Raw genomic sequence first — 24,559 nt, forward strand, 5'->3', positions numbered from 1 at the left:
GGACAGAGTGCAGCTCAGTTAGCCATGATACTAAAGATGTCACCTGTCCCAGTGTCTTCAGGAAAATGAAGTCACTTCCCACCAGCTTCTGGTTTGGCCACATTTTTCAGAGGCTTAGTTTGTTGCTATTTCATTGCTATTTCTTTAACAAGTGACAATTTCATAAAGGCTATCTGTCTCACCAAATGAGTGTGGGCATCTGGCACATAAATAATTAAATATGGAGCTCTCATCAACCCTAACCAAGGCAGCCAGATGGGTATCAAACAAGGTGTGTACTCCACTTCAGTGGGATGGCTGTTCATTTCTTACAGCACTCACCAGTCCAAAAACATGAACACAAAAATTTATTTTGTCTGAGAATTCAACACGTATCCCAACTGCATTAGCAACGAAACTAGACAGACATTCTAGCTGGAGAGAGTCACAGGCACAGGACAGTAACAGCACAGCTCCCTGTTCTGGGAATGCTGCTCACAGCCCCAGGCTGGAGGCAACACCTCAGCTGTGGATATAAGAGCAGACACCCTACCCCAACAAACATCACCTACCGGTGCTTATCCTCGTCTCTTTGTTTCTTGGTATCTCTTTCCCTGCTCTGGTCTCTGTCCCTGTCCTTCCTGTCTCTGTCCTTCTTCTCCCTTCCTCTGCTTCTCTCTTCTTTAGAGTCCCTCTCTCTCTCACTGTCACCCCAAGCCCACGAGCGCTCCCTTTCTGGCCATCGCTTGTCTCTGCTCCTTTCATGGTCTCGGTCCCTGGCTCTCCAGTCCCTTGTTCCTTCACGAGACCAGTTTCTTTTCTCTGCTGATCCTTCTCCATAAAACTCGTTTTTCACGTTTGGCAAATTGATGGGCTTTCGGAAAGGTCTGTCCCGTCCTCCAAACCGGAGCTGCCCGGATTCTTTTTTGCCTCCAAACCCACCTCCAAGCCTCCGAGGAATCCATCCTTTAAGAGTTCTTTCCAGTTCAAAGTCTACAAAGATCTCATGTTGATCAATAACCAGCCTGTTGGCATCTCTGTGGGCCTTCAAGAGAGCACGCTCCTCTTTGTACTCAATAAATGCATAACCTTTAGAAAACCCCGTGACCAGGTCTCGAACCAGACGGATCTTCCTGATGTCTCCATACCGGGAAAAGACCTCCTTCAGCTTCTCTTCTGTTGTCTGAAGGTTGAGCCTCGCGACAAACAGGGTGAGGTGAGGATCTCCTGTAACTCCCTTGTTGGGTACATACCGTGCCAACATAGCCCTCCATATGGCTCGGTCGTGGGGCTCTTCATCGGTGCCATCAATGCTCCCGGCTTTGAGGGGGTCATACTCCTTCGCTATGGGGGCCCAGTCGTTCATTGTCTAGTGGGGAAAAAAACATGGATCGCACAGACTCACCGGGACTGCAGGAAGAAGAGCAGGCAGGGCAAGATGCACTGTCAGCACTGCTGTTCAGTATCCCTCATGCAAAAATCCCCTTAAGTTTGACAAACTTAAATAAACCGCCGATATCGCTGTTGTGTGCGTTCACCCCGCGGGCAGAGCTGTGTGGCGGCGCTGGATCCGCCCCGGCTGAGGGAGCCGGGGGCCCCTTCCCTCTCCCCCTGGATGGGCCCCGCGGCCTTGTCCTGTTCCCCGCACCTCAGGGGCCCCGCGGCCTCGTCCTGTTCCCCCACCTCAGGGGGGCCCCCGGCCTCGTCCTGTTCCCGCACCTCAGGGGGGCCCCCGGCCTCGTCCTGTTCCCCGCACCTCAGGGGCCCCGCGGCCTCGTCCTGTTCCCCGCACCTCAGGGGCCCCGCGGCCTCGTCCTGTTCCCCGCACCTCAGGGGGCCCCGCGGCCTCGTCCTGTTCCCCGCACCTCAGGGCCCCGGCCCTGCCCGTTCCCCGCCGGGACTCCCACCGCTCCGCCCGCCACTCACCTCACCCGGGATGGCGGCTGCTCCCGTCGGCAGAGGCCGATTCGCTAGCCCCGGGCGGGGGGCAGCCGGTTCCCGCCTCTCTCTATTTCAGCCCCTCTTCCCGCTCCTCAGGCAGAAGCGTCGCCAACCCCTTTTCCCCCGGCCCGGCCCGGCCGAGGAGCAGCCTGAGGCGTGTGCCCCGGCGTTTGGCGAATGTGGCGCGGAGGAGCGGCCGATGCGTTTACCCGGCCCCGCTGCCTTCCCCGGCGGCAGGAGCGGGCGGCGGGTGTGCCCGAGGGAAGGGGCCGGGCGGGAAGCGCGGCCGGGCCGTGCCCCCCTCTATGGAAACCGCCGGGGGCGGGAGGGCTCGCCCCGCCCGCGGGCCCCACCGGCAGCGCCGCCCGGCCAGGCCCGGCCTTCTTGCCCCGGGGAGGGAAGTTAACGGCGGGCCGCGCGGGGCATGCAGCAGAGCCGGGGGGAGGAGGAGGAGCTGGAGGAGGCGGATGACGGCCCGGAGAGGGCTCTGGAGAAGAGCCCCTTCCAGCTGACGGCCGGGGATGTCTATGATATCTCCTCCGTGGTGGGCCGGGACCTGCTGCAGCTCAGCGCCGGGCCACATGTGCCCGCCGCCCTGTCCCGGCTGCAGTTCAGGATCGTGAGGGTGCTGGAAATGCTGGAAGCGCTGGTGAGCGAGCAGAGCCTGGCCGAGGAGCAGCTGCGGATGGAGCGGGACAGCCTGCGGCGGGAGGTGGAGACGCTGCGGGGACAAGGGGCCCAGGAGAGCTCCCCGCAGGTGGGTGCCGGGGCGGCTCGGCGGGCGCGGCGGCTGCGAGGTGGCACCGGCACCAGAGGCTTCATCACCCAGCGAGGGTGGCCTGTCTCCTTGGTCACATGTGCGTTGTGAAACCCGCCCTAACACCAGCTGGGTCCGAGGGCACTTCTGCCGCCATCGCCTCTCTCTTCTATTGCAGCAGTCTCAGAAAGTTTGCATCTCCTCTTTGTAGGCAGCTTTGAACCCATTTCCAGAGTGGAGAGTTTCACAGAGTACAAATCCACCGTGTACAGCTCTTGCACAGCACTGGCCCCATAATTTTCCGTTTATGCAAAAACTTTGTTACTCTACGCAAGGGAAACTGACTGAAAAAGCTGTTACCACAAAGGTCTTAAAATAAGAAAGCAGACAGTTCAGCTTCTCTCATCATCAGAACAGCAGATAGAAGCAGCTTCTTGGCAAACTAGATTGCTAACTCCTTGGGACAGAGACTGTGCTTTTAGCTGGGGTCAGAGCCTGTCACAGTTGGGCCCTATACTTGGCTGGGAAATACAGGCACCAAGGGAATGTTAAAATAATATTAAAAACAACAACTGCTTGGGGAAAAAAAAAATCAGGATTGTGATGAACTCATACTAGTACTAAGAATTACGACGTATTAATAAAAATCAGAGTTTTTACTCTGTGTGCCCTGTGTTTGAGAGGTGACAAGGTGATGACCACCACCATTTATCTTACAGCTCAGCCTTGGACCAGATCAGATGGTGATAGACCTCAGGGATCCCAACCGGCCCCGGTTCACCTTACAGGAGCTGCGGGATGTCTTGCAAGAGCGGAACCAGCTGAAAGCTCAGCTCCTTGTGGTGCAAGAGGAGCTACAGTGCTATAAGAGGTATATAATTCAGTCAGCAAAGAACTAATAACAATTACTTCCTGTCTGGGGAGCTTACCAGGTCAGAGTATTGCAGGTTTGATCACCTATGCACTGTCCAGACATGTAAGAGACATCTGTGCTCCCAAGAGCCTACAAATGAGCAAAGAAAAATGGGGCAAGATGAAGTCTCGATGCAACATAATTTTAAAACTAAACTCCCTCCTACTCTGTGAAGTTCAAAGTCTGTTCCCATAATTGTACCACTTGAAGCCTACATGCAGTTACTCCCACTGCCATACAAGCTGGGTTCATGCAGGTGAATTCACCCGTGCAGCCACAGCAGTTGCACACCTACTGTTGTGTTCAGCACCACGCTACATACCAAAGAGCACAGGGGTTTCCACCACAGCTTCAGTCAAAATTTCCTTCCTCCTCCAGCTTCCCATGGGGGATGCTAGCTTATCAGCTGTTCCTTTGCTCCCACAGGGGATATGGCATTGATCTAGAAAGCAGAATATTAAGCCCTTTCATCATCATTGAAGATAAGCTGTGGGTTTTGTTAAGACTGCCAACAGTGCTGTGTAAGGCAGTTGAGCTGTGCAAAACCAGTGCTTTCAGAAAAGGATTTTGGTCTTTCTAGAAGAGCCCACCCTGGGAGAATCAGTGTGACCCAAAGGCTCACAAAGGATACAGGAAGGGCCTTGCTGTTGGTGTTACAAATTCCTTCATCTCCAAGGCCGCTCTGCCCTTCACCATCAGGTTGTATTATAAACTCTTTGGGGCAAGAACCTACTTCTTAATCCAGACACAAAATGTCTGAGCACGTTAGATTTTGGTTGGTATATCTCAGCAACAAGCTCTTTGCTCCAGTGAGCCCACCCTTTGTTGTGTCTGTAGCAGGGAGGTTAAGTCAAGAAGTTAAATCCCAGAAATCTGTGTACAAACTGCTCCACAGCACTGCTCACAGCCCTGTGAGGCACCACTGCCCCAGCTCAGCTGCCCACCTTTGCTGTACAGCCACTGGAGTGGCTTCTGGCTTTGATTTCCCAGCTGTGTTACAACAGCTTATTAGAGGCCAGGTTAAAAATTACCAATGCAAATGTTTTCAGTTTTTGAGTGATTTAAGTCACAGTGCTGCACACCTAGAATGTGCCAAGGCTGCTTTTCAGTTCAAGTAATTCTGTGGGGTTATATTCTTGTACAGCATTACAGCTTAAACAAAAAAAATCTTCCCTTTAAACATTCACATAAAATCCTAATTATAATAGTTGTGCAGGGGAAGAGGAGAAATATATGTTCTAAAATGTATGTGTATATTGGAAATAAGGTCTGTGAAGCAAAAGGTAACTGACATCCTTGCAGAGAATGGCTTAAAATGACTGATGATGATTTCCAAATAGAAGTTATGCAGATACTGGAGAGCTGCAGTGCCACAAACAGCTTATAGTCATGAGCTCTGAGAGGAGAATGCCTCAAGAACTATCCCATACCTGATGTCACACCAGTTTCTAGACACTCTCCTGTATTTTTATTTCCAAGCTCCAGATGAGTCTTGCTTAGCTACTTTCAGCCTTCTGCTACTGCAGTCACAAGCTTTGATCCATTCAGCTCTCAAGATAAATGAGGTCACCTCAGGACAGTAAACTGGCATGCTGTGAAAACATAACACAGTGTGCAAGCTGGTAAAATCTAACCTGATTCCAAGCAGGGGAAAACTGAAGCTTTTGCCTAAAGTAGGTGGTTACAACCTTGTAGAGTGCAGCAGCATCCATGTAGGATGACAAAATCTACAGCTCAGGCAAAGCCTCTCTTTACTCCTCTACAGGATGGGAGGAGGAACAGCCACCTGCCTTGCAGGGAAGCTGGGAATCTCCCATCTGTTCCCAGCTGCATGGTGTGAGCCTTAGTGGCTGCACTGAAGGTGCCACCCATGCAGAAATTCAGCATTTGTGTCTGCTCCTTGCTGTTACCTCTGGACTCAAGTACAAATCCCAAATGCCATTACACTTCCCTTTCACTCCTGTTAAGATTTGCCATTCTTCCTCTCTGGATAAGTCAGCTTATTTCTTTTTTAGTGTTCTCATTAAAGCACAGCTTAAGCAAAATTACATTGCAGTATTTAAAGAAAGTAAGAGCAACTCATGACAAGAAATAGGCCAGGCTGCCATCCCTGCCCTGTGAACACCCCTTCACCCACATCCTAGGCTGCCCAGGGAAGGTTTTACCATGGACAGCAGTGCCACACTACACACCAAAAATAAATTAAACCACTTCTTTTCCCAGTGGGATCACCTCACAGAGAAAGGACCCAATTGAAGAACTGGAAAAAGCAGCCAGTGGCAGCAGCCGTGGCAGCAGCAAGGACAGCGAAGAGAAGACAATCATCAAACGGCTGTAAGTTTGTCTGCAGCAGGTTTTTTGGCAGAATGTGGTAGAATACAGCATTCTTCAGATGTAGTGAATCCAGGGATGAATTCTGAACTTTGGCCTAGTTGGCTGGATATTGTTTTCTCCTCCTCTCTGTAAATTAAAGCATGATAGAGAAATTCTTCCCTGCAAAAAAAGCACTCCATGGGCAGGCAGCCTCCACCCAGGCAAGCCGGGCATCACTTTTTTTCTAGCAAAAATAAGCATTTTGGAGCAGAACTTGCCTCCCCTGGTAGCACATGAAGTCTCTGCTGTGGGAACATGCTGGCTGTCCCTGGAGCTTTTGTTTACATTGTATGAAGCAGCTGTATGCAGTACCCACAAGCCCAGGCTGTGTCCCTAATGTTCCCCAAAATAGCAGAACACATTGACAGGGACATCCCACTGCACGTTCCTTCTTTTCCAGCTGTACATGATTGTTTCCTTTTTGTTGTCTCTTTATTTTTTTTAGGTTCTCTTTTAAACATGGAAAATGAGCATCCTGGAGAACTTAACCACTTTTGTTCAGAAAAGGCACTGATGAGAACTCTTAAGGCACAAGAGGAGTCAATTGGAAGAAAAAGCACCACTCTTAACTGTGGAGAAAAAGCAATCTCATGAGAATTGTGTTGTATAATATTCTTTCAGAATAGATTTTACTTTGCTTTTTTAGAAACTGTTGAAGACATACTTTTTGTATTTCTCAGAGTCTGACCAGACATTACCTGCACATAGAGAATGTTTATACAAAGATGGGGTTTATTCTTACTGAAAGAGCCTGTGATGATCTGTACCACCACTTGTTTATCCTGTACACTTATCAAAATTCTCAGCCCAGATGATTTTGTAGGATTAAGACATTTGTAAGAGCTACATGCCATTCACGAGTGCATTCATAGAGAGGAGACCTGGGAAGGAAGAACCCATTCAGACTGCAGTCCCCACTGCCCTTATGCAGAAAGTAATTCTCTTTCACCAACACAGAACTGCTTGAAGAAAACCCCAGCGTTGCTGTTTAAACTGTGTCTTTCTTTGCACTAGATGGGTGATACACAGACAGCAGCAGCCTGTCACACCCCACCAAAGGAAGATGCAGTTGGGCTGTGACAACAGAAGCCCTGCACACACAGGAGTGGCTCAGCTTGGGGCTGAGATCAAAGATTGGAGAAAAGCACAATGGGGAGAAGAGCTGCTGCATCTTGCTTGGCCCACGTGAAGGACTGATGTCTTTTCAGAGGTGTGCAGACATGCTTAAACTGGAACAGATGCACCAAATGTTTCATTTCTGACAGCTAAAGGTCTCCTGTGGTAGACAGTTGTATTTTTTGTAAGCTCTGTTCTTTCAGTCAGCTGTCACTAGCTGAGTATTAGCCCAAGTAATGAGATTTATGACTAGTGGAAGCACATAGGGCAAACAGAGGAGTACAAAAAGAAGCCTGAAAGATACCAATTAGGTTCCCTATTTAAAGAAACAGAATTTCCAGAGAGGAAGAGGCTCAACAGTAATAAAAGGAGCAGTGACAGCTGTCAAACTATGATCTTACTCTCTTCAGAAGTGAAAGCAGGCTCTGAAATCTTTTGACTCCCTCTCATACCCTAGCAACGTGAAAAATAGGACACTTCACACATCTGCTGAGATGCAGAGTGAACGTGGCTTAGCAGCAGGCAGAACTGCAGCCTCCTTTCAGAGAGAATTTGTTAGCAAGGCAACATCAAAGGCATCTGGCCTAGGCAGGCTGGTTTAGCCAGGGCACAGAACTGCTAAGGGCATTTTGTCACTTTCAAAATATTAAGCCTTGGGCACATCCCCACAATGTATGTTGTAGAGCATGGTAGCAGGGAAAGAAGTCACTGCATTTCCTTAGCAGAGGCTTTGTGTTGAGAGGGAAAAAAAAGAAAGGAAAAAGTAACAATCGTGCATCAGCAACAGCCAGGATAGACTACCCAGCTGAAGTGAGGTGTTCAGATGTGCTGTGAACTCCGTCCTCTTCTGTGGTCTATCCAGGGATTTATTTTTCAATCTCCTTTAAAAAGGAGGGAGAAGGGGAATTATGCCCCAAAACACACTAATCACTCTAAGTCTTAATGAGACTCTGGTGCCAAGTGAGCTGCACAGCTTCTCTCTCAAAAGAGGCACAAATTCCTTGGCTATGGCCACAACAGGTGACAGTCCTGTTGGAGCAACCATCACCTCTGGCAAAGCCCCACGAGCCTGACTAAAGCAGTTCAGCTCCCAAACCAAGGGCATCTTTCCCTGCCAAGCGCTTTACACGTTATTAGAAAATGAAATCTTCCTGTAAGGCACAGGGACAAAAATCCAAATGGCATGTTGCTGTGACAAGTATTTTGAGATATAGATATATTTTATGTAATGGTTCCTAGAAAAGTAAAGGATACATACTCAGTGCAACATCAGCTTTATTACCATCTTCCAATGCAGTGCTACTTGATTACCAGTAAAGCATTTCAGAGAAGACAATTTTCTTATTAAGTAGGAAGAGATATTCCCCCTTCCTTATTTACAAAAATGATGCTAAGAACAGAGGTTTTAAGCTATTTAACCTGACAGAGACCAAGCAAATGTTTAAATTAAAAAAAAAACAACAACCAAAACAAAAAGAAACCCAACACAAAAAGAAGCATTTTATTCCAATTGTGACTTAAGGGAAGTGCTCTAGTAAAAGCAGATACTGTACACTGTCTCTGCTACTGAGACCAAAAATAATTCAGTGCCAACTCAAATAAGTCAGCCAAGAAAGCTTACCTGTAACTCAGTACCTGTAAGGTAACAGGACTCCAGTTAATTCTTCAGAAATGGTGAAAATACACAGGCTGTCTCTGATGAGCTTGCCTTGTGTTAATTGGTAAATGTAAAGCATTTACAGCTAAGGATTTTCACAGCTTTCCTTCAAAATGCTAACAATCTGCAATGGGCACAGGTACTATAGCAGCCACTTCATCAATAATAAATATATTCTTTATTTTACAGAGACATTGTCTTCAAGTTTTTAATTTAAAAAATACATCACTAAGCCACCTCTTGCTGCTGGAGCATACAACCAGGATGTTGTTGCTACCTGACCTATCACATAGGCAAGCACATAAGATTGTCCTAGAGGGCATTAGCTGGAACAGCAACAGCCTTCAAGACACAAGGAACAGGAGACATTAACAGAGCCACGGATCCCTTGCTGGCATCTTCCAGCAGCAAGTGTGGCTGATGGCTCACAGCCATTTTCATCTACACACATGCCAAGCCTGCCTTGGCAAAAATTCCAACTGGTAAGAATTCATCTTTAACATAAAGGACCTGCATTGTATTGCCTGCCTATATCACTGGTGTGGTTCTTCAACAGTAACATTACAAACATCCACAAGATGCTAAGCACTCAACTCCCATTTAAGACAGTGGGACCAGACCATGCTGGACAGACCTACAGGACCAGGCAATAAGGAATCTACTTTCTTCACTGCAGGAACTCCATCACTACAGTTTGAAGCTGCATATGAAGAGGACTCCTATTTTTGGAACCACTATGCTCTACTTCAAGCATTCACAGTAAATAAATAGCTTCTGATGTGGCTATTTAGCATAGGAAGGTAATAAAAAGGTTTTTTGGAGAGAGCTTTATCTTCCTTAAAATCCTGTGGGAGATACCTCCAAGGACCAGTCATCAACTATAAAAAGGTACCATCTTAAATTTTAGAAAATAAGTAATGTCAAACATTGATTCTCATTGTGAAGTTCTGTCTTCACATTTCTAATCAGTATCAACCCAGTCTATTGAAATCCATCCTCATTTGGCTTGGAGTCATTTCTCTGAAGAAAGCAGCCAATTTGACCATCTGTTTCCCTCAGCACCAGTGCACGTAAAAGTTCATTGCCAACATGAGATATGACACTGGAAGAGCTGGATCCCTACCACAGATGATTTGAGAACAATAGTAACATCCATCTCAGAGAAGCCCATCAGCACTGTAAGCAGTCTGACAAGCAATCAAGCCATCAGATGTACACGTCAGAGTAGAGAACATCTGCTGTCATAAAGCTAATGCCAAGTTCACCACCCCACAAAGTGGAGCAAGAGATTTCATTGCAAAAGCAGAAGCACAGCACCAGTGATTAAGTTTCTGTGTAAGTCTTTGACTGGATGCTCAAGTGGCACTGGTCACTGTGTAGAAGCATTCAAATTTTAGGGAAGGTTTCCTTTCATGATGTAAGTTTTGGCAATCCAAGATCAATTATTCAAGCCTGCCTGAAAAACTGTAATAGGTATTTAAATACTGCAAAGCAAAAAGGTTGTTTTTAAGGAGCTCAGAACACCATAAGCAGTCCACTAAGAAAGCTGAGGGAAGTGAGGACAAGAAAAAATAATCCACTGGCTCCTTGTAGAGCACACAGTCCAAAGAAAATCCCAAAAAACAAAACCAAAACAACCCCAAAGAAGATGAATTAGTGTTTCAGCCAGGGATGAGCTTCAATGGAAGCTTTGCTTCTGTCTCCATAGTCATACAACAGTTCTTCACCTGCTTTAATGTCTCTGGAAGCTATCAGGATGAGATGAGGCACTCCATCGATGTCATGAAGCTTTGTTTGACAATTGCCACATTTACTGTGATTAATCAGTCTTCCCAGACGATTAGTTTCTTTTGTAGCATCAACACTGAAAGAACAAAAACAGAATGCAGGGTTGCTGCAGATCATGCAGTCCCATTTGTTGCCCAAAATCAAAGTGCAAATCAGATAAAGAATGAGGAATCCACACAAGGCTTGAAAAACAAAGGAAAAACAGAATATTACATAATATTAATATTATTAAACAGCCAGCACATAATATGGCAATGTAGGTAAACTGAAGCAATTCTGGGAGGTTTAAAACCCAGAAATTGGAAAAATTTGGACTGTATTTTCAAGCTGCCAGTTTCCAAGCAGCTCTCAACAGTTCATCAGGAATAGCAGAATCCAGATGTAGACCACCAGCAGAAAGGGTTGATTCCTTAAATACCCTTCAAGAAAGTTGTGTCCAAGTTAAATAGTATCCACTGAGTGAGCCAGCAAGAGTCCCTGCTCACATGGAAGGCTGAGAATGCCTAAATACTACATATGCTCAGCTTCCAGAGACCTGGATACTAAAGCACTTCTTGTGCCCCTCACTCCACAAACAACTGTTCTGGAAGCTGGCATTATGGTGTCTAGACTGTATGTCAGACACTTAGAATATAAGGTGCTTCACTCTAGATATATCAGCCAAGGAAGAAAGAATGTAGTCTGAGGAGTTGCTTTGGGAGAACTGGAGTCTGAGGCAAACGAAACAGCCAACAGAGGGATAAATGGAGAAGAAAAGCTTACCAGTAGGTTTTGCTGAGGTACTGAAAATAGTACATATAGCAGCCTGTGGATGGATCTTGAGCATACACAGCTTCTCGCTTTTTAGCATCAGTGATCTCTATGAGATCCCCATGATATTCAACTACAAATTCTCCTCGATTAAACTGTTTGGTAGCGATTACACCTCTCCCTTTGCCATCGATGTAATCGATCTGTGGAGTTGGAAAGAAAAGCAGCTGGGAAATTAGAAAGTATTTACCAACTGCAGATATGCTGTTTCCTAGGAAATTAATGATATGTCATGAAAAATGTGGCAGCAGGGTATCTGAGTGTACTGCAGACAAAGCAGCAGAAGCACAGCACATGGCGCTGTGGAAGAAATGCAGGATGAGTTTGGGACACACCCCGAGATAGTAGGTATTTTGATACAAGGTCTTCTAATCAAAGAACTAAGAATTACTTTAAATAAACCTTACACACAAAAGTTACCTAGTTTTTTCTGTTAAATTACCTATTAGTTGAGGCAGTAAGCTTTTCTATTTCAAGTGCACTATCACCGTTAGCACAGACAGGTTAAAAAGTTAGAGGATTCATCATAGAAATTACATTTATCACCCACAAGTACAATTTATTATTCCTGCCTCCCCCTATAAATAAGACAACTCCAAGAAAGTTCTACTGTCACTGTCATAGATGTGACAGTGTTTACTGCAGGCTGCTGCTTTTCAAGAATCACAGCTCTTCTGCCCTGCCAGGAGCCATTTCTGCTTTAAATTCTAAAAAGGGTGATCAGAGTAACCCAAATGGCAAGCACTGGGTCTAAATAACCAGCAACTACTAGTACTGGGAGGAAAACCAGTACAACCCATTATTCCAAGTGCCATAATGAAGACCCAAAATGACAGGATGTAAACAGGCTAAAAGAATTTGTTACCATACAGCCAGTATATGCGGGTGTTACCTTTAGAACACACAACAATTAAGATGTTCTGCCTGACCCCATTTTCTGGAAGCTAATCCAATGAGATACTAAAGGGAGCAAGTGCATTTTCACTAAGGACTGTACAGCACATTTATTCTTCAGAGCCAAATACTGCCCATCCAAAAGCAAACACAGTGTGCTCCAGTTTCTCTACACTTTAATCTTGCTCTTGAGGAACTGCAGCAGTTCTGAGACTGCGTTCTCCTACTTCCTGCTTGAACAGATGAGCAGCAAGATACTGTACAAACAGCACATAGCTACTCAGGTTGGCATTGCAGTTACCTTCATTCCTTCTTCTTTCCCACTTGTAATTAGCTCATCTATTTTCCTCCTCTCCTCAGTCTGCAGAGGAAAGAAGAACAAATAAAACCATGGTATTGTTGATAGTTTTTGTAGCTTATTCTTTAGCCAAAAGGACATGATTAGCCAGTGACACTCATTTTTCCAAACCATCCCATATTTCTAGCAAAACTAAATGGTAGAGAGGCAGATTTCTGTGCCCCAAAATAGGTAAGCAGGTAGATTCTGTCCTAGAAAAAATGGATCAGTATTTCCAAATGTTAAGAATGTCTCCAACAATACTTCCAGAGCTCAGTGCTATTTGCATTTGGCCAATGGAAACCATTTAGACAGCTGCACACTTCCTGAAATGTTCGATTAACTGGCAATGTTATAAGTGATCCCATTTTAACAGGAAGCCCTACCTCCAATTCAGATTTGCTCTTCCTGGAACTTCTTCTAACTGGGTAATAATCGGTCACTTTTTGATTGAGTGTTCTTCCTTGTGTTCTAGGGAATAAGAAAAACAGACCACACACATATTTCAGACTGTCAAGTTACACCTCTAGGACAGAGGTATCGAAGACATTTTTATTTTCAAATTGGTATATTGAAAGGTGATCAGCATTAATCACTGTTTCTTATCAGTACTCTTCAAGCCAAAAGCTAGATTCCCTTTTCTTCCCCACACTATTTCCAACTATTTCCAAGACTGTAGTTCTAATTCTTGAACAACAAGAATGAGATGCCACTGGAAACCAAGTGAAGGTCACAGTACAGGTCTGAAGCCCCCTGTGTGCCTTGCCAGAAGGCATGCTAAGATTTAGGTTATGAAAACTGCTTGGCAAGGACTTGATTAATGTTGGGTCACATTAATCCAGTATAATGAGAAAAAGAGCATCAGCTCCACCAGGAAGCCTCCAACTGTAATTAAGCTAATATTCTCTTTCTGACAAGATACATTCCCATTTGTCCACAGAAAAGTAGGTCTTAATAGCTCATTAATTTCTTTTTCCATAGGTGATCAGCAAGTACTTCACTAGAGACAAAATACACTAGGCTTGCTTTCAAGAAAAACAGAAGTCCTCAGCAAGGCAGATCTATTGAGTGCTATTTTGTATTTTAAAATGTGTTACTCTTGAAAAAACAAGTAAGTCTCCTTTAAGATTTGTTCCTCCCAACGTAACCAAAAGCACTCAAACAAGAGTAATATTAATTGCAGGTCTGGCTGCAATTCCTGAAGGAAAAATACAGATCAAAGCCTCCTGGTGTAGAAGAACACACTGAAGAAAAGCTTTTACAATTCCAGAAGTCACTTACTTCCTCCTTGGTCCACGTTTTGTTTTAACCATCTTTTTCTGAGCTGGTTTTGCATTGGCCTCATCAGCACAGTCTGAAGGCAGGGGAGTCTTCTGAGTTTCTACAGTTTCTTGGTTTTGATCAGAGGCAGGCACCGAAGTATTGCACCCACCTTCTTTGTCTTTCTGATCTTCTGGTTTCATAGCACCTTCAATTATATTGCCACCATTCTTTTTTTCTGGTGACAGGAAAATAAAGTAAGGCTCTGAACTTAGGATCATCTATACCAGACTGCTTTTAGTGAATTTCAATGGTTCTAAGTCCAAGTTTCTAGTTCTGTCAAACTGGAGAAAGAGGAAGGGAATGATACAATGTCTTTCTGCTAAAATACAGGCTGTTACTCAACTTTTGACTGGTCTTTGCTCCAGTACACATGGTACAGAGGGAGGGGTGAGCAGAGAAGGGAAGGGTAAACAAGTACTTTTTCATGTTACGTTTGCAACTCAGTTTTCCAAAACCGAACGTGTAGTACCCTCAGTGCAGCGTTTGAGACAACTGCACCGTTACGTACTAAAGCATCAGGTTACCATAAGCTAATCAATATCCTGAGCCAATGAGGGAGAGGAGCCTCTCTGGATCCTGCACTGCAGGATCAGCAGCTGCAGCCACTGGCACCAAGTGGACAACCCCACTTGGACAAAATCCACAGGAGCTAAAGGGCTGGTGCTCACAAGAACCCTACAAGAACCAGCATTTTCTTGGTTGTGTGCATCCTGCCTCGTAATGAACATTTAAATCCCCCTTCTCAGCAAACTGGTTCTGAGGTAGGTGAGCATGGCTTAAAGCTGAATAAAGTTTTTATTGAAAGCAAATCACTAGGTTTAACAGTCCCATCTGCTGAGACAGATGCTTCAGTCTCACTGGAGAAATGAAGCGCAGCTGCAAGGCCACAGCAGTGGGACAAGCTAAAGCCATCTTCACTTTCTAGTCAAAATTGGAGCACTAAATTAGGAGCTAAAGGCTCTAAGTCTCCAGAAAACCTGATGCTCCCTGTGTTGAGTGGCACTTAAAACACCTGCTTGCTGAAAGTGTTTTCATCAAAATGTTTTGACAAATTACCAAGGTTATTAAATGCATCTTTAAACACAAGTCAGCTTTCCCTCCCTCCATGAAGTGACGGAGCGTTCAAATTTCTAGTCACTAAAATGAAGCATCTACAAAGCCTGCCACTCATCACCCACCATCTGTGCTCCTCCTTCTCACTGCCTTTATTTCATCCTCAAAATCTAAGAACTGTTTCTTCTTCTACCCGTACCTCCACATCATACCTGATTTGACTTTGAATTGCCTTTATACACATTAGTATAAAGTAGTCAAATTATAGAATGAACCAGATTTAGGTGATAAAACAGAGCCCAAAAATTAGATAAACTGCCAAATGCTGAGCTGAAGAAATACAGTAGTAGTAGAATTGCAGGGAGATTAGGGCATATTGACAACACAACCATTAGCTTTTTATGTCCAGAAAGACAATACAAACATAGCCAGACAAAAAAGCCAGAAAAAGTTGCCTGGTAAACCTGTGACCCAAGTTTTGAAAAGGATAAGGACACCCTCATCAGTGCAGAGTCCCAGATTGCTGATGAAGACCTGTAGGTCTGGGAAAGCAACCGGGCCCAGGGAACTGCCTGGCCTTCCTGACTCTGTAACAAGTTTTCAAATTGGGGGTGGGGGAAGCATGTTTAATGAGGCAAACAATCCAAAGATCAATCTTACCATTTCCTTTCCTGTAGGTTTTGTGTAGTGTTTTGCCCTGACATTTCACCTCGTGATACATGACAGAGTTTTCTTCTTGAAGCGGGGGGCGAGCACCAGGAGTTTTGTTAGAATTCAGGTAGCTGTAGATTTTGGATTGACCAATAAACACATTCTCCTAAAAATAGACCCACACAAAAATCAGTACATCACAGAGATGCCAGGTACATCAGACTGGTATCCACAACACGCTGTGAAGACCAGGGCTGAGAGCTGATTGTGCTAATGCAAACTACACAGCTTTAATGCATCACCCTTGCTGCTGTTGCTGTTTCTATTAAGTGAAAACATAATGGTAGTAACCACCCAGAGAACTTCACTAATGCAAACTCCCAGCCCAAGAGAACTTTCATATGAAACGTGGCAGGATGGGGTAGCCTTTACTAATTCCAGCTTCCACCCTGTGCTTCACAGTATGAACTTGGATGCTAAAAAACCTGGCCAAACAACCCCTCCTCAGGAGGAAAGCAGCCTCAAAGAGTGCAAGCCAAAAAATACAAGTAACAGCAAAAATGCTCAAGCCTAGAACATACCACTCACAGCCAGAGAGGTACGAGCTTACCCAAACACTCTCATGAGATGTCAAATGTTACTGCAGTAATTACACGCTCTACTGAGCAACACAGAACACAGGAATCAGTTTTGCACAGTCTATCTTGAGTGACACCTCTCAGTGAAGTCTGGGAGATAAACAATGCTGTCTTTTTATCCATTGTAGGTCATAAAATAAAGCATCTGAGCTGTTCATGGAAAAAGAAGCATCTACACTTATGCCCAGCCAGAAAACTGGTAAAACCCTCTGGCATGGTCAGACACCACAGAGGCTGGGGGCTGCACGCTGGCTTGGGCTCAAAGAACATCAACAGTGAGCAGTATCAAATTTAGCTAAGTTGAGTGGAGTCGTGCCACCTTTGCTTTTACAGCCTCCTGCCACCTCACCCAGTTTGACTGCAGCACTTGTAGGGCACACAGATTTCAACTGTGAAATCTCAGATGCAACTTGGCCAGAATGAGTTTGTCTTGGCTATAGTTTGACTCAACTGAAAGCAATTTTCAGACATTGCAAGGCAGTTAAAACAACAAAAACATGCATTCATTTATTTAGAAAAGCACACAAATGTTCCCATTAGTTTAAAAAATAGCTCAAATATAGCTGACTAAAATATTCCAATATATGCAGTCATACAAATATTAAGAAAGTAAACAAAGCACACAATATATAATTTTAACCATTAACATAACAATGAGCAACACACTTAATGTGTACATAATTCATACATAAAAATCACACCAACTGATGCCTCGAGTCTTAATCCACAAATAAACTACTAAAGATCAGTATTACAGTAGAACAGCCTGAGAAAAAGCAAGTCAGGCAGACACTCCCTGACTCCCAATATTTCTGAAAGGCCTATAAAAGACAAATCTTGCTTATTTAAAAGACTGGGTTTTTTTAAGGAAGAAATGCTAGGAAAGCACTCCATTTTAACAACTGCAAGCAGAGACTCCTGCACTGCAAAGTTCTCAAGATTTAGTGAAGAATTTAAATACGAGCATTTCCGGAGAAAGCCAGAAGCAGTGAACTGCAGCAGCCCACCTGCCAACACAGCCCCTGGCTTTCAATACACCATTAACAGGAAACGAACAATTATTTTTTCAGCACAGCTTCCTCCCCTCATTCCCTGCCTGCTACCGAGACGCGGCTGCCACGTCTTTGTCTGTGCCAGGCTTCAGACCCTGCAGAGCAGAGATTTTTCTCTGCAGAGCACATGAAGAGCTGCTGAGGAGCTCTGGGACTAGATGCAATAAACCAGTTAATTCCACTGGGGGGGTTAAATGCAAAGTGTCGATTAACCTCCGTCCAGCTGTCTGCCGCACAACTGCAGGACGGGGAAGGTGGCCGGGAAGGATGGCCGAGCCTGGGGCCTGGCTGCTGCCTGACAGCCCCACCACCACCCCGCGCTTGCAGGGCAGCTGCGGCAGGGCTCGGGGACACACGGAAAGAGTCCGATTCCACTTAAAGTTCACCGCTTTTTGAATGACCCGAGGAGCCCTAGAAGCCGGGCGCCCGGAGCCACGCGGCTCGCCGGGGCAGCCCGCCCGCCGCCTCGCTCGCACCGCGGAGGGAAGCGGAGGGCGCAGCAGACCCCGGGAGCCGCCCGCCCCGCTCCGCCCGCCCAGGCCCGGGCAGTGCTTACCCCGCCGGCCCGGGGTCGGCCGGGGCCCTTCCTCTCGGCGCTCTCGGGACTGGCCTCCTCCGCGCCGCTCGCCCTGGCCTTGGGCATGTTCTTCCCTAGGAGCAAGGGGGGAAGATCGGCGCCTGAGCCATGTCCGGCGCGGCCACCCGCGGTCATCGCCCGGCCGCCACGGCCTGCGCCATGTTTAAAGGGCTGGATGCGGCAGGGCGAGCCGCGACGGCCCAGCCCCTTCCCGGCGAGCTGCGCACACCACGCGGGGGAGGAGTCCCGCCGGCCCCGGCACCCCGCGCCTCCCGGGAGGAGCATCCACGCCGCGGAGATGCCCCGCGCCCCCAGACCCCCGCCCTGCGCTGCAGCCCGCCGCGCCGCTGAGCCCCGCCGCGTCCCGGCTCTGCTCCTCCCCGCTCCCCGCCCGCCCACCTTTCGCCATGGCGGTGGCGGCGGCGCGGCCCCGCGCCCAGGAGCCCCCCGCGGCCGGGCTGCCCCCGCGGTCCCCGAGGAGCTCCCCCGCCGACACCAACTGCTCCGCGGGGAGATGCCGCGCTCCCCTCCGCATCCCCATTGGTCTAACCGCCTGTCGATCACCGCGCCCGCGCTTCTGATTGGCGCGCAGAGGAGCAGCCCGCCCTCTCCCTGTCACACCGAGACGGCCACAGCTCCCGGGAACTGGGTTTAAATGCGAGTTCGCTGGGCGCTGATTGGCCTGCGCGAAGGGCAACCGGCGCGCTGATTGGCGGCCTGGGAGGAAACGCCCTTCCGCGGCAGGGCCCCGCCACGTGGGTAGGACGCCCTGCAGGCCCGTCCGTGCCCCGCATCGGCACCGATCGCGCCTCCCTTCCGCACCGCTCCCCTGAGCACACGCATCTGTGCTCCCGCTTCCCCCACCAGCTCGCGGTGGGGAGCCAGGGAACCCCTGCTTCCCTGCTTTGCAATGTTATCAGACAGTTTTATGCAATATCCAGCTTAAATCACCCTGGCTGAAATTTAAGTCTATTCCATCCTCCAAGCCTGCCCGGAAAACAGTACCACTCAAGTGTTGCACCAGAGCGCCAAAGGGCTCCTTGTGTAACCCCCTGTTCAGTAACATCAGCAAACAGGGCACCACCACGGAGCTGGCCCCGGGAGAGCTGGAGCAGCCTTCAGCACCCACGACCTGGGGACAAGGACAGTCCTGGTACCTGGGCTTCTCAACCAGGAAAGGACACTGCGAAGAGCAGAGCAGCAAGGGGGGCAGAGGGCACATGCATCAGGGTGTGTTCCTCCTTGGCAAGTGGATGTCATAATGGGAGCTAGGGAATCGCCACACAGGAGCTCTTTGGTGCTCCCCCCTGAGAAGGATAATTCTATTGACCAACAGTGCATGACTAGTCTGGCTTCTTATCTGTGCAGGCCCTTTTCAGACCTAACAGCCACCACCTGTGTGTGCTGGGGACACAGGTGTGTGGTGAGCAGCTCCCACAGCACTACTGCCACCAGCAACAGCTTCCCAGCTGGGCTGATCTCCAGGGGCAGCCCAACAGTGATGTGACCAGCCCGTTCAGGAAGGCCCTACAACTGGGAACAACCTTTTTCCTTAAGAACAGCAGAAAAAAACACTCCAAAAGCCCAGTCAACTACAGCAAGAAGGGCTCAGAAGGGATGGCCTTGTTCTTCCTGGGCTGTCTCTCAGCACCTGGGGAGCAAACAAGACACAAATACAGCACGACTGCAGAGGAGAGGCTGGAAGGCAGCACAGCACTCCAGGCCACCCTTCCCTCATTTTGCCATAGAGCTCTGGAAATATAAGAGGCACTTTGAGAACAGGCCAAAGAAACCCAGCTCTGCATCATCACCATCGGTTCCCATGTCCATGTCTTCACAAGGCACACATATTCCACAGAAGGGCAATCCAAACACACCAGGGGTTTTCCTGTAAGCTCCATCGGATCCCAGGCTGCAGGCAGCTGCCATCAGGAGGCACTGTGTGGGGGAACTCCTCGATCCCAGCAGGCACACCGAGCTCTCCACAAGTGCACCGCAGCCCTTGGCAGACACTGGTTTGAATTTTCCACCCCAATTCACACTGTTCTCTTCACACAACTAGGATGTGACTGGAAAAAATGCTTCATGCATTACTAACAATTATGTCCTTCTTGCAGTAATTGAGGAACGCCGTTCCTAACAGGAAAGCTCTGGAAACATGTTTACTGTGGTTTTCTTCAGCTGGTGGGGGTTGGATATGTTTAATATTAATTTTATATATTAAACAAAGCAACCGAGTTTGCACTGCAGCTGTGCGGGCAGCCACGAGAGGGCAAAGAACGCTCAGTAATGACCTTCCCAAGCAACAAAGAAAACAACGTCATCTCCAACCGGTCCCCGCTGCAAGCAAGCACGGTGGGATCACGCTATGAATTCACAAAACACGCTGGATCTACCCTCTTAGTTTTACTCAGGGAGTTATGACCAAAAAGCCGGTATCGAGGGGAAGTTAAAATGCTGTCACGGATATGACTATAGACCAAAACAAGACGCGTCCGTCCGCAACCGCTCGTCACGGTGACTCGGACCACAGGGCACACCGGGAAGTGCTGGCGGGCTGCCCTGCTCCAGAGGGAGCAGCACGGCTGCCCCCAGCACCAGCGTTAAAACCCAGTGACCTAAATATTCTCTCCCGTAGCACTGCCAGGGCAGCTCCCGAGAGCGCTGCTTTAACGCGGAAATGTGACATTGTTTGGTGGGGGAAAGGAAGAACGACTGATGAGCAAGGCGCTGGGTACGCTCCGAAAGGAAAGGGAATCTTCAGAGTAAAACCTTCAGTCTAAACTAGCACTTCACCTAGTTGTTTGGTTTTGTTTGTTTGGGGTTTTTTTAAAGTTATTTTTTAGGACTTTTGAATTCCAAAAATCAGTTTCTTTAACACAGATCAACAAGATAACACTTGTTATTTCTAACTGCGAGCACAAGTTCTTGCTGTAGTTCTGTCATATTTGCAATGAAATAAATATCACAACGTTAACACAAATTATTCAGAAGATTAAATCCTGATAATCTGAGTTTCAGCTACTGCACCTCCCCACTAGAAAGCAAGTAAAAATGATGCCCTAAGGATAATGTAGAGCATTATATTAAGAAATATTATTTTATAAAGGCATAAAAATAAGATGCCACTAGGTGCTGACTACACTTCATAGATTATAAAATACAAGTACATTCAGAATAGTATCTACCAGTGATAAAAAAAGAGCATCCCTGACAAAAACCACAGTGACATCCTTAAGATACATGCAAAAATCCCCAGGAAACAGCATTCTGCAGGTAATTCTGCACGTGCTAATTTCAGGAAGCATCTTTGCCACCATTACTCACCTCTCCCAGTTGAGGATGATCATAAATGCTACTCGCAGGCCTGCTGGGTAACTATCTTTTCAACCCAGGACATCAAAAACATCACTTTCTTGCCATGATTGTAGGGAGCTGCTTAGACTAGGCACACCACACGTGAAGTGTACTTCATTGTGCCTTTATCTGAAGCACGTAGAGGGCCATAATCAAGGCATTGGCTTCTGTTTAAACTGTTCTTCTCATCTCTGGCCAGACTCCCGTCATCTTTTTCTCCATGTAGTGTCTGAAGCATCACTGATTAATCTGAATTACTTCAGTCAGTTTAATTAACATTGCTTTGTCTTTAAATAGCTTAGCCTAAATCTGTCTAATCCTTCGTTATTTTAATCCTTGTGAAGCTTGTCTAACAGTAAGTAAATTTATATAACTTCGAGCTGATTTCATTACTTCCCACAGTTCATTTATGCCTGCTTCAATTTTATCTTAAATCTTAAAAAAAAATTAGTGTTCTTACACTACTGGGAAAACATTTCAAGACTGTCTCTTCTTGCAAAAATCTGAGAGGCTGAAGAGCTGAAAAGAGCTCCCTAGCATGAAGCAGTCATCTGGTTTTCAACTGTTATTAGCTCTTCGCAGGAAAAATTTCACGTTAGCAGCTTGTCACATATTTGCAAGGGAAAATTCATGTCCCAGCACACCCCCACAGGTGCGGCGTTCCCGGGCCGGGCGGCAGGGACAGGCCTGAGCACCGCATGGCTCTGCCACCCCGCATTCTCCTAGGGCCGTCCGGGATGCTCCGCTGCGGGAAACACCGCGGAGTCGCGGGGCTACGAGGGAACGGGGCAGGTATTCCCAAGGCCGGGTGGCACCGACCCCACCGGAGTCCTCGCAGCCCTACAGAGCCGCCTCCGCGTCTGCTCCCAGGAGGCGCCAGGCCCGGCTCCACCGCTGCTGAGCGCGGCGTGACGGAACCGACGGCCCGGCCGGAAGGGAGAGGCGCCCAGCGGTGGCGGGGCGGGCGGGGGAGGCCCAGCCGGGCTCCCCGCTCCCCGGGCCGCGGCCCCGCAGCCCCCCCGGCCCAACCGCCGCCTCAGGCGGGAGCGCAACGCACCGCGCGCGAGCACCGCCCCCCCCCCCCGCCCCCCCGCGCGGCCGCAGAGCGCGCCTGCGCCGTGCGCGCGCCTCCCGGCCCCACCCCGGGGCGCCTCGAGACAGCCGGGTCTCGCGAGAGCGCCGCCGAGCGCGTCCTCGCGGCAGCCGCCATCTTGGGAGAGCGGGGATCACGTGACCGCTCGCAGCCGTTCGCCTCCGCCTTCCCCTCCCCCCCCCCACCCCCCCCCGCCGGGAACCGGGCCCGAACCGCCGGTCCCGGCCCGCGCCGCCGCCCTGGGGCTGGGCCCGCCCGCGGGACTTCGCGTTTTGAGGACGGTGGATGCGGCGGGTGCTTTGGGGGGGGGGGGGGACTCGCGGGCAGCCCCCGCGGCTGCAGCGGGGAGGAACGGGGAGCGGCACGTCAGGTGACGGGGGCGCGCGGGGAGCGCGCGGCGGCGGGGCGGGGGGGATGGGCGCGAGACGGCGGCGGCCGCCGGCCACGTGACGGGGAGGGAGGGGGGGGGGGGCGGCGGGGGGCTGGTCACGTGGTGCCGAGCGCGCGCCAGCGGCGGGCGGCGGCCGGTGTCACGTGGGGAGGGCGCGGCGGCGGTCACGTGGCGCGGCGCGGCGGGCGGCCCCGGCCCCTCCCCCCCCTGCGAGAGGGGAGGGAGGGCAAAGATGGCGGCGGTGAGTTAGAGAGCGGCGGGCGGCGCGGCCAACGGCGGGGACCTCGGCAGCGGCCGCGGGAGCACCGGGAGCGAGAGAGTGAGTGAGTCCCCCTCCGCCCTTCCGCCGGGAGGCCGGGCTGCTCGGCAGCCTCGGGGCACTTCCCTGCGCGGCGGGGCCGCCGCGACGCCCCCGGGGGTCCCCTCCCTGCGGTCCCCAACGCCGCGCACCGGGCGGCGAGGCCCGCGGGGGTAGCGTCCGGGCGGCAGGCGGCCGTGCCCGCCGGTGAGCTCCGCGTCTCTCTCGGCCTCTGAGCCCGGGGCGGGCCGCGCGGCCGCCCCCGCCGGGGGTCCCGGTGGGCCAGGGCCGGCGCGGCGGGCGGGGGAGGGCAGCGCTGTCTCGGCGGAGCCGCCGCTTCCCCGGGAGTGAGGCGAACTTGGTGCCGGAGGGCGGGTGGGGTGCGGAGGGGCCGCCTGGGCGGGCGGCGGTGCCCCCCGGCTCCGGGGAAGCGTTTCGGGAGCGTTTGGCGGCGCGGGGGCGGGGGCCGCGGGGGCCTGGCCTCCCTCCCCCCGGCCCCGGCGGGTAAGATGGCCCCGGGACGGCGGCGGCTCCGGCCGGGCCCGCGCCGCTCGCCTTTGTGCTCTCTTTCCGCGGCCGGGTTAATTGTTCGGGTTTGAAATGGAGCCGCTCTGGTGAAGCGGAGGCGGGAGGGGGGGGGGGGAGTTGATTTATGGTGGTTGAGCGGCTGTGAGCGCTGCCGTGAGGCGCAGCCCCGCGCCCTGCCCCGGCTCCGCGGGCTGGTGCGGGGGGTCTGGAGCGCGATGAAGGTCTGAAAACAAAAAGTCGTGCACGGGACACAATTACGCAGCCAATTCTGGCCCAACCCGGAAGTTTATGTCGGGAACACGTGTTGGTGGGGAAGGTGGCGAGGCCCGGAACCGAGACCCTCCCGCCGCCTCCCGAGGGGCCCGCCCGCCCGGCGAGGCTCTCCGGGGGTCCCCGCAGCTCCCGGGGGGCCGGTGGCGGGGCCGAACGCCGCGGCGACAGAGCCAGCCTCAAAGTCCAGCCACTCTTAACTGAGCGCACCTCAGACAGAGGTTGCTAGGGTGAGTAATTACTTAACATAAAAAAATGCCCTTACCGTCTGGAGGGGAAGAGGCCTGGTGGGTTTGTCTTCTGGGTTCTTTTTTTTCTGTCGTTTCATCGTTATTTTTAGCTGACCAGGTTCCACGCTGTGTTTGAGGGTAGAAATTGGAATTCTTGTGCTTTCTTCCAGGTACTTGTAGGCTGGTTTTAGATGTTCAGTACCTGTTAAAGATTAGGCTAATTGCTTAAACGCTTAAAAAAACTCCTTGAATTGATGTGTTAGGTAACTACAGATTGTTTTGCTTGTTCACGCTCATAATTCATTTATTTACTTATTCTACAGTTAAGAGCTTGATAAGACTATTTGGCTTTAGAGTATGTAGGTTGTGTCTGCCTTAAAATTATTTAAATACATTAACGTCTTGCAAGCTTTTTCCCCTACTAAACTGAAAACCTCTAGTTGGTGATGTAAAGCAAATCATTGACTATGGCAAAAGTTGTGCAACAGCATGACATCTGGGTTGTTTTTCAGTATTTTCCTTACTAGAATGAT

General features: G+C 49.5%; 5 protein-coding genes across 16 annotated transcripts in view; 3 read left to right on the plus strand and 2 right to left on the minus strand.

The window, feature by feature from the left end:
- Positions 1-330: 330 nt before the first annotated feature.
- SNRNP35 (small nuclear ribonucleoprotein U11/U12 subunit 35) lies at positions 331-2,200 on the minus strand. Of its 6 annotated transcripts, none has more exons than XM_051634202.1 (2): positions 1,911-2,200; positions 331-1,348 (listed from the first exon to the last, which is right to left on the minus strand). In XM_051634202.1, the coding sequence occupies exon 2, from the start codon at positions 1,343-1,345 to the stop codon at positions 548-550; it is 798 nt and encodes a 265-aa protein (XP_051490162.1). In that variant the 5' UTR covers positions 1,346-1,348; positions 1,911-2,200; the 3' UTR covers positions 331-547. The 6 variants fall into 6 exon arrangements, with proteins under 6 accessions (XP_051490162.1, XP_051490157.1, XP_051490158.1 ...); XM_051634197.1 differs by having other exon boundaries at positions 1,906-2,196; XM_051634198.1 differs by lacking the exon at positions 1,911-2,200 and adding an exon at positions 1,736-1,796.
- Positions 2,201-2,232: 32 nt separating this feature from the next.
- Positions 2,233-8,928, plus strand: RILPL2 (Rab interacting lysosomal protein like 2). Its single transcript, XM_051634206.1, has 4 exons — positions 2,233-2,677; positions 3,397-3,548; positions 5,814-5,924; positions 6,409-8,928. The coding sequence occupies exons 1-4, from the start codon at positions 2,345-2,347 to the stop codon at positions 6,431-6,433; spliced, it is 621 nt and encodes a 206-aa protein (XP_051490166.1). The 5' UTR covers positions 2,233-2,344; the 3' UTR covers positions 6,434-8,928.
- KMT5A (lysine methyltransferase 5A) lies at positions 8,338-18,319 on the minus strand. Of its 3 annotated transcripts, XM_051634168.1 has the most exons (8): positions 18,259-18,319; positions 17,839-17,933; positions 15,602-15,758; positions 13,847-14,063; positions 12,952-13,036; positions 12,530-12,589; positions 11,287-11,477; positions 8,338-10,600 (listed from the first exon to the last, which is right to left on the minus strand). In XM_051634168.1, exons 1-8 carry the CDS (start codon positions 18,266-18,268, stop codon positions 10,390-10,392), a joined length of 1,026 nt encoding a protein of 341 aa, XP_051490128.1. In that variant the 5' UTR covers positions 18,269-18,319; the 3' UTR covers positions 8,338-10,389. The 3 variants fall into 3 exon arrangements, with proteins under 3 accessions (XP_051490128.1, XP_051490127.1, XP_051490129.1); XM_051634167.1 differs by lacking the exon at positions 18,259-18,319 and having other exon boundaries at positions 17,839-18,029; XM_051634169.1 differs by lacking the exons at positions 12,530-12,589; positions 18,259-18,319 and having other exon boundaries at positions 17,839-18,029.
- Positions 18,267-24,000, plus strand: LOC127391488 (translation initiation factor IF-2-like). The gene is made up of 3 exons (XM_051634288.1): positions 18,267-18,402; positions 21,943-22,679; positions 23,812-24,000. Exons 1-3 carry the CDS (start codon positions 18,267-18,269, stop codon positions 23,998-24,000), a joined length of 1,062 nt encoding a protein of 353 aa, XP_051490248.1.
- SBNO1 (strawberry notch homolog 1) overlaps positions 22,899-24,559 on the plus strand; it is a 33,684-nt gene continuing 32,023 nt past the window's right edge. The window contains exon 1 of one of the 5 annotated variants that reach the window (XM_051634134.1): positions 22,899-23,023. The gene's annotated coding sequence lies outside the window, so the exon portion shown is untranslated. Of the gene's footprint in view, positions 23,024-23,651; positions 24,027-24,559 lie in introns of those variants that run through there. The other 4 variants (XM_051634133.1, XM_051634136.1, XM_051634137.1 and 1 more) reach the window with 4 other exon arrangements.

Source organism: Apus apus, chromosome 16, assembly GCF_020740795.1.
Source record: "Apus apus isolate bApuApu2 chromosome 16, bApuApu2.pri.cur, whole genome shotgun sequence".
Lineage (NCBI taxonomy): Eukaryota > Metazoa > Chordata > Aves > Apodiformes > Apodidae > Apus > Apus apus.